We start from the raw sequence: 12,436 nt of genomic DNA on the forward strand, positions 1-12,436 counted from the left end.
CATTATAATTCGATGCCTGTACTTATCCAAAAAACACCTATTTGAAAAGATCTATTCACTTCTATGTTCATTGCAGCATCATTTACAATAGCCAGGACGTGGAAACAACCTAAGTGTTCATCGACTGATGAATGGATAAAGGAGATGAGATACACGTGCAATGGAACACTACTCAGCCATATGCACAGATGCAATATTGCCATTTATGACCACATGGATACACCTTAAGGGCATTATGCTAAGTGAAGTCAGACAGAAAAGGAAAAAAATTGTATATTTTCACTCATACGTGGCATATAAAGCAAAAGAAGACAAGAAACAAATGAACAAACAAACCAAAAACCAGCTCATAAGCACGGACTGATCGGTGGTTATTAGACATTTTTTAAATGTGAGAGAAGAAAGCCACGACGAGGAAAAAGCACGCAAGCTTCCTGACGTCCAGCATACAGCTGTGCTTCTGCTGCGCCAGAGTCTGGAGCACAGGATCGCCGCCAAGAGGGGCCCGTTCAGGGTGCCTGGGCCCACAAAGGTGCAAGCTGCTGCATACGAAGCACTCTCACTGGCTTCATTAGTACACAGGTGACACCTGAAGAGCAGGAAAAAATTGACCAAACTCTTGCCAGAGCTATATATCCTTCTGGAACACCATTGTCAATAATGGAAAACACATACTGCAGGAAGTTTTCAAATTACTCAGACCGTCATACCATTTGCCCAGCAGCACTCTCTGAGCAAGCCTCTTTCAGTGAGGGGATATGAATGGGTAATGGAATCTGTGCAAGGAAGAATCGACAGAGCACTGGGTCTTCTGTTACTACAGATAGATGGACAAATGGGAGTGGAGACGAACTCTAAAACTGAGAGACAGCACAGCCACCTCCTTAAGCAAAAGCTCAGAAAGAGAAAGAAACAGCTACACAGCAAAATACATCAGTTATAGACTATGTGCCACCTAACAGGAGATAGGAAGCAGTAAAGTTTTTGCTCTGCTCACTGACAATGCCAGTAACATTAAAATAGCACCAAGAATCACAAACGGATAAAAACTCCACGTATTACAAGAGATGGGCATTTCATGTTGGGTACTTGCTGCCTAAGATTACAAAGTTTTAAAGATGGAAGGGCCTTTGAGATGATCAGCCTAACTTGCTTGTTTTAAAGTTGAGAAAGTGGACGCGCGCAGAGTCGCCACGACTTTCCTGTGGTTACACAGCTAGTAGATGACAGAGCCAAAGTCTGAAGCCACGTCTGTACCACACTATGTGTTCGTGGTTACAGGAAGCCAGACACTCCCAAACGAGCCAAAGAAAAGGAAAAGAAGTCTTCCAACAAGCAACATCTCACTTTGTCACTGCCGTCATTAAGATAAGGCAAGAAAAATGGGACACAAAGAATAGCATACTGACACTGAAAGCCTATAGTGAAACTCCACGGCGTGGAGATTATCCTTCGAGAGTTTTCTAAAAAACAAAGAGGCTCTTCAAGAAACAGTAGTAGTTGAGATTCCTAAAGTACCCAGAAGTGTTAGAAGCACTGTACTTGATGAGGACGTCTTCTCAGTTCAACGGCAGAAGTCCCTGAAGATTCTAAAGCCAATTTCTACAGCAATCACTACGTCTGAATCAGACAGTGCACTTTTGTCAGACATTCCCGACCAAATGGGCCAGATCGAATCAACTGTTTTGGAGAATCGAAGTGAAGTGGCTTTTACAAGGACAGAGAAAAGTGAAGTGAAAGGCTATTAAGAAATTGGAAATTTTCAGTCACCAGATAATTTATGCTGTTTTGTCAAGATTGAAGGGCAGACTCGTGCTTCTACTTGCACCTAGACTAGCTAGCTGTCGCTGAGCCCCTCCTATACACTGGGCACTGTCCTAAATATTTTCTGTGTATTATCTCATTTAATCCTCATATCAAGCTATGATGCTCACCTGTTTGTAATCACCATTTTCTAGATGAGAAACTGAAAATCAGAGGCACAAGGTATTATGTCCAAGATTTCACAGCTAGGACATGGCAGAATCCGGACTACAGAACAAGCAGTATACTTGGGTGATTCTAGAGTGACAATCTCAAATATCGTAGACCCAGAAAATAGAGAGGTGTTTGGGTTCAGGAAAGTAGCCTGGGATTATGCTAAGCAAACCCTTCCTGTAACAAACATCTTGTCATATCTTGTTTCTTGCATGTTTCGGGTGCTTCCATCTTCCACAGCAAAGGTTCGCTGATCCTGTCGGGCTCCACAGATGTGCTTCAGGGAGTCCGTTCAAAACCACACATCAAATGTGATAGACATACACGTATTCTATCAAGGTGTCTTTTTATCATAGTCTCAAAAGTATTCATGATCCAAAGACTAATCAGTAGTATTTATAAAAGACCAAACAAACCTCTGTTCTTTGGTGTAGAAAAGACACTGATTTGTTTGAAGCCACTTGAATTGTACTGATACACAAGGTCATACAAAGAACAGCAGAATAACACGTGAAGGAGCAGAGAGGCTTATCTCAAGTCAGGAAAATGTCAGCATTCGGAAGACCAAGGAAATAATAAAAAGGTAGCTGCCAGAGCAGCCGAGATGCTTTGGCTCAGTGATGGCTCAGACAGCAAGACTTATCAGACGTCGGTTTATACAGAAGTCATATTCAATGAGTTTAGAGAGGCTCTCCCTCAGCATCTTTCTCCGAAAATGAGCACGTTTGCTATCCACTTGACACTGTAGAGGACCCTAAGGCCAGAAAACATAACTCTTGTTTTACTATCCTATCCTCAAGTTTGCCTGCTTCTCATAAGGTACCGGAAATGAAGACGTAGGATTGCTGCAAGGTTGTCAGCCTGTGGCTGCATTTGACACAAGCATTTATACGACTTCCAAGAATATACAGTTATTACATTTGTAATTACTGCCTAAACATACCATACACTTACATTTACTATACCAATTATGATCACTTTATGACCAACCCAAGTTACAGAATACACTAAAGTAACAAACTTTAAGTCTGTAAAAGACCACTTAAAATGACAGGGAGAGTTTCTCTTTGATCATTTCATTTCGTTTCTTACTTCCCAGGTTTCCAAATGTTTCCTAAGGTTTCCCCTGGAAGGCAGAAGTGCCCGTGCGCGTTCCCCCAGCCCTAGCCATTGTCCTGGCCCCACAGCTCCTCATCCTGAAGCTTGTCTTCTCCGGGTTCCAGCAGAGGGGGCTGTGCCTGCAGCTCAGGGTGGCTGCTCTCCTATCTGTTCTGGCTTCCCACCAACAGTTGGACCTTTAATTTAGTCCCTGGTGTATCCTAGGCAGATCTGTGTGGGCTCAATGAGGTCTTTGCCTCCACAGCCAACTGGCTGGACACAACCAGGCATGCTGTTCACACCCCTTCTCCTCACAGCACAGGGCCTTCGCCTGGGCCATGGCAGTCTGCTGGTCTAGAGAAGGCTTCCTTCTAACTCAGCAGGACTATGGATGGAGCTGCAGCCTCACCATCCCGGGATAAGGCTAGGGAGCATTGGGGAGAATCACATTTTCAGAAAGCTAATAGGGAGCTTGGTTAACTTCTCGTCTAACTCCCTCATTTTACAGAGCAAGAAACTAAGGCTCAGAGAAGGGGGAGTCGTTCTAGCCCTTTCCTCATTTCACTTCCTCACACTGCCTTCTCTGGCTCTATCAGAGGCATCGCAACTGAAGATTGAAGTTGGGCAGGTGCTGGCTCTCTCGAAGGCTGGGGCACAGGCTCACTGATGGGCTCAGAGCAAGAGAGACCCTCGTGCTGGGTGGGCAGAGGTTAAGCCTGTTTGCACAGTCTCCCGATACTCCAGCTCTCCCAGTTCCTCTCTGGCTTTATTTTGTTCTCTGAGAGCACTGAATTGTCAGCTCTAATCCTTCCGAAAGCGCAGCGTTTTTCAGGCGCTCTGTGTAAGTGAAACCCTAATCCCAAGGAAAACGGCCACTTAAGCTGCTGGAGCATTAGGCTGCTCTCTGAGCCTGCCCAGGATTTCCTCCCTCCTCGCCTGCCAGCCCAGCCGCCACTGGGAGGAGAGGGAAGGATTCCACTCTGAAGGCGTGCAAAGCCCTCTCAGAAGTAACAATAGTGGCAGGGCTTGCCTCCCAAAGCTCAGGGCTGAAAAAGTGCTGGCATGTGTGTCCTGAGGCTACAGCTAAGGTGGGGGAAGGAAGGATTCTGGTCACCCTGGGGAGGGAGTGGAGGGTCTTCCTGTCACCTTGGGGGATGGCTGGCTCTTTGGGGGAAACAGGCTTTCAGATGCTGCTGAGGGGGCTTTGAGGCCACCGGGACATTTCTAAGCCTTTGGTCCCCATACACACCTGTAACGTTCATTGGAGCGCCACAGTTTAGGCGTTCTGGTCATTTAGAACACGCCGGGTTGACTGACTTTACTTTTACTTAGCCAACCTTTTCTTTGTACAAAGTGCCGGATAACGGAGTAAACGAGCTTAGTGCTGGGAGATCCCCTTTTGGAGAACTCTCCTTTGGGACACCCCAAGTGTCCCTCAGCATCTACAGCAGCCTAAACATTCCTTATAACCTAGCTAATCACAAAAGCAGTGCCTGGTGTTTTCTACTAGGTAACCCTGTGTTGGCCTGAGTTGGCTACTACATGCACTTGGAACAAAGATCATTGACTTCTTGAAAGTATTTTGACTCAAATTTAAATGGGGCCTCTCTCCCTGATCTCTAAATGAATTGGTGAGACCACGCTGTGGAGGACCAAGCACAGTCCACTTGGTGTGCTGAGCTTTTGGGTCTCATGGATGGAGGGAAGAGGTGAAGGGAGCAGTTAAAAAAAAAAAAAAAATAAAAAGTATCACCAACAGCAGCTCATTAGTAATCGGGAGATATGCAACAAAGTTAATAGGAGACAGTTAAAACACAGTAAAATCATTATTTCTACCAATGTCATTAAAAACTCCATTTACTTTAAAAAAAAAAAAAAAAAAAAAAAAAAAGAAGAAAGGTCCAAGGTAATAGGCCACATCTGAACTCAGCTTAGAAGACCATAGAATTACAATCTTTGCTAAGATGACTGGGAACCCTTCATACTTCCCCACAAGTCTCCTCCACTCGGCAGCTCCATTAGCAGCCCCAGGTGTTTCTGCCCAAGGCACTTTGCTGGGAAAGGCAGGCATATGGGAAGGCTGGTGGGCACAGACATGGAGCTGGAGATTGGGGTGGTACAGCTTTTATTCTGCTCAAATTTGACCTGACTTGCCCAGTCCTAGAGTAGATTAATGCCTCTTCTTTTCAATATCCTTTCCCTCCAGAGGTGGGTGGGATAAAGGAGGAAGAAAAAGAGCCCTGATCCAATGACTCCCTAGGCTGCAGGCCCAGGGTACCTGCATTATCTGTCACTGTCTCATTGCTATGGAAATGCCCCCATAATTAAATCAGAGCTGAGGTCTGGTGGCTGGAGGTCCTTGGGGATGTGGCTGGAGGCCTTAGGGATGTTTGGAGGAAGCTAGCTTCTTTCCATTGGGCCTTCTCAGCTTAAATGAAGGGTCTAGGGCCTGGGGGCGCCGAGGAGAAACCCTCTGGCTTGCTTCGACCTCCACAGTAAAGGGCTCTCTGACTTACTGCATGTTGATGTTGCCCTAGTCCTCTCTCCTTTCAAGGTTGGAGAGGAACTCTGATGTCTGTGCCCTAAATTCCTCTAGCTAATCAGGGGCTTTGAGCAGACAGACAAGACGAGGAGACTCCCAGCCTCCTTCAGAAACATTTCTCAGCCTTTATTGCCCTCTCCTCCCTCGAGGGGCTGGCCAAGGGCTAAGCTGTTTGTTTTATGGAGGGAAATGCAGTCGCATTGGAAGGGAGTTGTTAACTACAGGAAAAAGGCAGTTCCTGGAGGTCCTCAGGACTCCCTGAGTGGGAGGGGGAAGGTTTCCCAGGGTCCATGCTTCTATCTGCTAAAAGGCCACTTTGCTGACCGTCCCAGACATGGGCAAGGACTCTGAGCTCCCAAGGGCTCACAACCCCTTCTCAGAAGCTGTGCCCACACCATTCCCCCAGGACTCCAGGTCCTGGCGGCCAGCCCTTGATTTTCTTTGAACTTTACCTTACTGGCCTTCCCACCTCTGCTCAAACTGGCATCTTCTGCTCCCTAGCCCTGTCTTGGGCACCTCCCTCCTGGGCAGCAACCACATCTCCTGCTGGTTCTTAGCTCTAGATTCCTTTAGAGAGGCACTCTCTCTCGAGGCATCAAGAGAAGTTCCTCTCAAGCTCTTGAATAAAACTACTTTCTTCCCACTGGGGCAGGAAAGCTAACAAGGCCCTCCCCCCCGCCCACTGGGAGAAACACGCTGCCCTTGTCATGATTCTCCAATGTTCAGAAAAAAAGAAGATTCTCTGCTGAGACCTAGCTGTCTGGGAGCTTGGATAAGCAGGAGAGAGGCTCTACTTCAAGGGCTGCTCATGGTTCATCCCTTTCCATGGCTCCTGAACCCCAAAACAATAAGCTATAGGTGTGGCCTTCTTTTTACCCTTTATTTTCCCCATTCTGTCACAATTTGCTGAGCAGTGGTGGGGGAGGGCAAGTTTGATCTAGATCTGTGATAATCATAAAACTATACTTCTCTTTTATCCTTTTTAGAATAGGAAACATACTTATTTTATAGCGGCTTTGGATTGTTCTGTGATCCCCAGGGCTTGGGGGTGTTAACTGCCCTATTTATTGCTTTTGCAAACTCTCCCTCATGATAGTTTGTGTTGATGTGAGGTGTGTAATTTTTTTATAGGGAGCTTATCTTTAGTGGTGGATTTTTTTTCCCCCGTGGGAGTCCCAGGTGCCCCAGAGTGGGGAATATCTCTGCAGAGGTTTGTCCTTGTTCCTGCTGGGGTTTCTGAGTTGGTTACTATCCTGGACAAATTTGTATGTAAGTTCTTGGCTGGGAGTCTCTGCCACATACTCATGGGATAAATTTGGACTGTGAACCAGGGTCAGTATCAGGGCCTTCATTTCTCTTGGACACTTCTTCCCCTCACTTGCTTCCCGGGGCCAGCAGGGTGAGTTTCTGTACTTCCCTTTAGTGAATAGCGGAGTCCCGCTCTGTTCCTCACTTTACGCAGGGTGACACTCCCTTCTAGCTTCCTGCTTCCCTTGGTCTCAGGGTCATACCTCCCGTCTGGTGTGTTACAAAGCCAGCCTCCCTCTGTTAGGGTTTATGTCCAGTGGGACACCAGCAGCCTCTCGCATACTGCTCTGGCTTTGGGCTTCCCTCTATTTCTGGTACCAGAGAGTGAGATTTGGTTGTGTATTAAGGATTCTTGTTGCTATATTTTACCCAGCTGCATTTGGTGAGTTTCACCTGCCTTGTTTCCGGCCTCAGTCTCATTCCTCCATTCCGTCTCTGGGACTAAAATGACGTGGCAAGAACCACACGGGCACAGAGTTCTCCCGTGCGTGGCAGCGATGCCCACTAGAGGCCAGTGAAGCCCACTCAGTGCAGCAGCTCCGGGGACCGGTGAATTCCTCGGCTTCTAGAGTGAGCACAGACAGCTCGAGCACAAGCCCCTGCCTTTCTCCAGCGCCATCTCGTTCCATCTGGGCTCCCAGGTAGAAAGTCTGCTCTCACCTTCCGGGGAGCCTTTCACCAGGCCAAGGGACACTCTAAGTGGTCTGAAGCATCTCCAAGAGACTGAGGGAATCCTGAAACTAGTACTCATCTCCTCACAGATCAACATTAATGCCAGTGTCCCCTCATATTCCTCTATGGCTGCAGACCCAGCCAGGCACAGGAAGGGAGGTTTTGAGGTGAGAAGGACATGGGGAAGAGGGACTCTTTTTACCAGTGGTAAGAGACTTGAAGAACAAAGGCACCAACTCACAGCTAGAGCCGGTCCTCACAGAAGAGGCCCTGATCCAGGGGTCCCTGGGACTACTGAGGGGCTGATGGCAGCCCCCTGGGGAGTCCTTCAGAAGAATAAGAAGTTAGAAGAAGGTACTAGCCACGACCAGCCAACCTGAGGAAGCCTGGGGCCAGAGTGCCCCCAACCTACTCTCTCATCTGGCTGGTCCCTTTTTCCTTATCACTTAGGAGCTACTCGGCTCCGTTCCAGACCAGCAGCCTAGAGCAGTGGGCTGGAGAGAAGAGATGCCGCTGAGCTAGAGCAGCCCAGCGGCAGAAGAGAAAGTGGGTGATAAATTTAAATAACCAGCTTGACTTGGCAGCTTGCTGAGTTGTGATGCAGTGAAATTAAAATCTCGGCAGAACTTGCAAACACTACCCAGAAAAATTGGTCTCTCTCCTTGGTTCCATGATGGAAGGTGGGGAGGGCGGCTATCGGGCCAAGCCGTGGCCTCTGGCAGCCACCCTTGCTTGCAATGTGATTAGCTGTGTCCTGGCCCACTGGGCCCCACTCTCCCCTCCACACAATAGTCCAAGCTCCTCTCTCCTCTCAGTCCTGACCTTGTGGAACAGCTGTATCAAGTGGCTGGTGAAGTTTGAAATCAGCCTCCAGTGCCAGGAGGTGGCAGGAATATCAATAAGGTCGGCTCTTCAAGTTGGGCTAGGGCATTCTGGGCTGCTTTCCGCAGGACTCACTCCCAGAGGTTTGCAGGCTCAGCTGCCTGTCCCCAGGGCAGATGAGCCGGGTGCCTGGGATGTGGAGGATGAAGAGGGCTCCTTGAGCACCTGGACGTGTAGGATGCCCCCGCCCTCTCACATTGAGCGTGCCCCTGGCCAGAATCACTGATCTGAACGGGCCTCCCTGTTTCCTCCTTCACCAAAGCTCTTCACATTCTCCAACAAAATCAGCTTTTTAAGAATCTTTGAAGGGGATTTCTGCAAATACACCAAAGTTTCTCCCACATCCCAGCCATGCTTGAAGCCTGGTTCTCCAACATGCCTGCATCTTTCTAGAGAACTCTTGTGCCTACTTTCCCTGTGTCACTGTCCGCTGCTCCCCATGGAGTCCTGGCTTAAAGGCCAGCATGCTGGACCCGCTGCTGAGACTGCCCGTGAAGTCTCTGGGCCCTGCCCCGCTTCTCACCTTCACAGTACCTTCCGCAAATTCTGTTTGTCCCCATAATAAACACATCATGAATCATTCATCTTTAATAGATTATGCAAATTAGGAGGACATAAAATCAACAAAGATCAATAACTGCAGCCGTTTAATTGCCAGCAAAAACATTTTAAGAATGAGCAGCCCTTTCTTGGGTAATGGCACCATTCATCCAAACATTGGATCTTGGCCTAAGCGTAGAAAAATCATTCCCGGCCCCCACCCCCTCCTACCTCCCCTCCCCCACCTCTCCACACACTTCTCTCTTTTTGGTAATTTCCAGTTTCTGAGCGAGTTTCCCCGTCATTACCACTGGTGAACAGCTCCGAATGTTAATGGTTCTGCTTTTGTTACTCCTCGCTTGATTGAAATGTCGCATACAGATTGAGATGTTAGTGCTAACTTGCCACCTGGGAATGTCAAGCTGGGTCTGAAATGAACTTTTCTCACACTTGGATCCAGATGGATCAGCCGGAGATGTTCCCAGGCTGAGCTGGGACCGTTCCAGGGCCATGGGGGGGAGGCGGGTGGGGGAGGCTCAAGGTGGAGGGACTTTCAACACGAGCACCGAGTTCTCCTGCACAGGAGCCCTGCCCCCGAGTTCCATTGCTCCTGCCCAGGAAGCCCCTGCCTTCTGGACTGTGTCCCTGGGCCCAGGGAAGCACAGCTGGAATCAGAGCAAAGCCTCCTGGGCTCTTTCACCAGCTGCTTAGGGTGCGCCTCCTTCAGGAAGTGACCACTTAACTCTCAGCGGATCAGGAGAAAGGGGGCCTGGCCTGGGCCATCTCTCTGTCTTGAATGAGGATACCCAGCACAGCTCAGAGAGCTTCCAAGCTGCGCTAAGGAGAGCTAATGCCAAGGGTCAGTTGATAACAGGCTGTGTCCTGATCCAGCTAAGGTTGTCACTCTCAAAAGACCGACCTTACAGTTCTCTGACACTTCCAGAACTCAGCCTCTGATTGCCTAGCCAAAGAGCTCAACTCTGTCCAGGCCGGAAACAGTTGTACCAGGATACTCCTTAAGGAGAACCTGGGAAAGTTCACAACAGGGCTGTCCTGCCCCCCAGGTGGAGGCTGGGTGGCCACACGTGGCCCATCTCAGGCCTGAGCCATACTCAGATCAGCTCCAGGTCAGAACCAGGGCCCTGTTTTCCAGCGAGCGGGCCAGGCCAGCTCCCAGTCTTTGCCACTGGCTGTGATGCTGGATGCTTGCTGCCCTGCTGCCAGGTCCCCAGGCTGCCTCCGCTCGCCTTGCTCGGCAGGTAACGCCTCAGTGTCTCCCAATCCCCACTGAGACCCTTCTTAATCATTCTGTCTCCTAAGGAACAAACGGCACATTGGCTTTAGTGTCTCCAGAATAATTAGGTGAATTTTAATAACACCTCAATGTGTGTCTCTCCCACTTGGGCACTTTCCTGGCCTGGAAACCCTTCTGCAGTGCCAGGCGCCTTCCACAGACGGCAGCTCTGAGGCCTAGAGCTCCATTGGCTGGGCCCTTCCCTGCACCACACCTCAGCCTTCTTCCATTCTAGCTGCCTCTGCTGCTCCTAATGCAGGGGGCCACATGGAATATGTGCCCCTGCACTTGACTGTGTGATAGGCCTGACCCTGCCTGGCCTCAAAATCAAGCCTTGGTCTCTGTGATTTCTCTGGGAAGCCAGAGGAGGGCTGGGATAATTGTGCTTTTCTATAATGACAGAGTTGGATGCCACAGCCTGAAGCCCTAAGCCACAGCAACCCAGGCTGCCCAGAGGGCAAGGGAAGCAGGTCCCAAACAACCTTGGGGAAGTAAGAGGCTGGATGCTGGGCACTCATGCTCCCTTCTTGCCAGCTTGGCCTGTTTACCCTCTGCCCTCTCATGCACAAGTCCCGCTAAGAGGCTTACAGTTCTGAGCACCTAGGTGGACACAATTAAAAAGAAAGAGAGAGGCAAGAGGATGGGCAGAAAGAGCCAGCGGTAGTCCCCGTTCCAGGCAGAAGCACACAGAGACCCTGACCACAATTTTTCATTTGCACATCTGCACACATCTATCCAGAAAGCACTCTGGTTTTTGGAGACTCACTCTCTCTACGGATATGGCAGGGGGTCCACTTGTCACTCTGGGCCCCAGATGGCATGAGCTGGGGTGCTACCCCGAAAGCCATGCCCCCACCCTCCTGGAAGCCCTCTTACCAGTCACAACGGGGTATGTCTGCGTGCCTGACACGTTGCTGGCCAGCTCGGGGTTGGTGGATGCAGATAGACTTGACTTGACTTCATCAAGCCCAGGGGTCAGGGCTGGGAGGGAGTACTCGTTCCCCTGGGAGGAGAGAGAAAAGCGACAGCTCTCTATTGATGCACACACTCGGAGAAAGGGCTGGGTGTGCAGATGGGGAGGAGGACCGGGGAGCCCTCCCAGCTGGGGTGGAAGGAGATGCCCAGGCAGAGGGAGGGGCGGGCGGGAGAATGACGCAGAGTTTTGTGTGGGCGGCTGCAGACCTGACTCTGTGAAGCCGAGGTACAGCCTGTACCTGGCTGGTGGTTATCCCTGCACCCTTCCCATTGCTGTGGCAGCTCCTGCCTAAGAAGCCCCGAGGGTGGAGTGTAGCAGTGAGGATCCCCTGCTTCGAGGCAAGGGGTGTTTTAAGGTCCCCCTGGGGTGGAGAGCCTCAGAGAGGAGGGGCAGACCATGACATGATGGCAGAAGCAGCAGGAGCTGGGGGAAGGGCCTGGTGGGGCCTCCGGCCTGGCACTGCTGGGCCGGCTGATCGGGTGCCGGCGCCCCCTTTTTAAAAACAAACAAAGACAGCCCCACGGGCCCCTCGCTCTCTGCCTGTGCACTGGGGTATGAAATTGGGGAGGGGGAGAGTCCACATGGCTAACAGAAGGGTGGGAGGGGGCCAGTCATTGACTCTGAAAGGGTGTCCTGCCCGAAACACTCGGGTAATTGCCTTTTTATTGCAGCCACCGCCAAGCCAGACCCCAGAGCTGGGCAGGCCAGGAGCCTGCCCAAAGCAGGAAAAGTTGCTCTGATTAATATTACGTTAAATTAAAACTGATTTTCTGCTCTTTCGGGTCCGTTTTTTTTCCCTTCCACTTCCTGGCCCCCCCAGAGGACCCCCTCTCCTCCCTGGCTGGACGGGATTGCCTCGTCATTTCCAATTCCTTCTCGTATTGATCTTCCTGTAGAAATCAGTTTTGTAATTAGCTGCAAATTAGGCCTTCTACTGGGGGTGAAGCTGCCCCCTGATTTATCACCAGAGTAATTCGCTGTGATCGGAGAGAAATTAAAATGAACTCAATTAGGCTTCGGATTTGCTTTATGGGCCCTGCTCCGAGTTTCAGGGGGAAAAATGACTGTGCTGGTGTTTAATAGTCTAATGAAAGTAAATAAAGGTTATTCATTGTAATACAGCCGGGGACTCGGGGAGGGTGCACCG

At 49.9% G+C, this 12,436-nt stretch overlaps 1 protein-coding gene across 15 annotated transcripts in view; it reads right to left on the bottom strand.

Moving 5' to 3' along the window:
* Positions 1 to 12,436, bottom strand: part of PAX2 (paired box 2) — an 88,090-nt gene that overhangs the window by 8,682 nt on the left and 66,972 nt on the right. For 14 of the 15 annotated variants that reach the window (XM_024555396.3, XM_024555395.3, XM_045191623.2 and 11 more), the window contains one exon: positions 11,190 to 11,316. In XM_024555396.3, coding sequence (XP_024411164.3) covers positions 11,190 to 11,316 — 127 coding nt within the window. Of the gene's footprint in view, positions 1 to 313; positions 590 to 11,189; positions 11,317 to 12,436 lie in introns of those variants that run through there. The other variant, XM_045191634.2, reaches the window with a different exon arrangement.

The sequence above is a fragment of the Desmodus rotundus genome, chromosome 4 (genome assembly GCF_022682495.2).
Source record: "Desmodus rotundus isolate HL8 chromosome 4, HLdesRot8A.1, whole genome shotgun sequence".
In the NCBI taxonomy this organism is placed as follows: domain Eukaryota; kingdom Metazoa; phylum Chordata; class Mammalia; order Chiroptera; family Phyllostomidae; genus Desmodus; species Desmodus rotundus.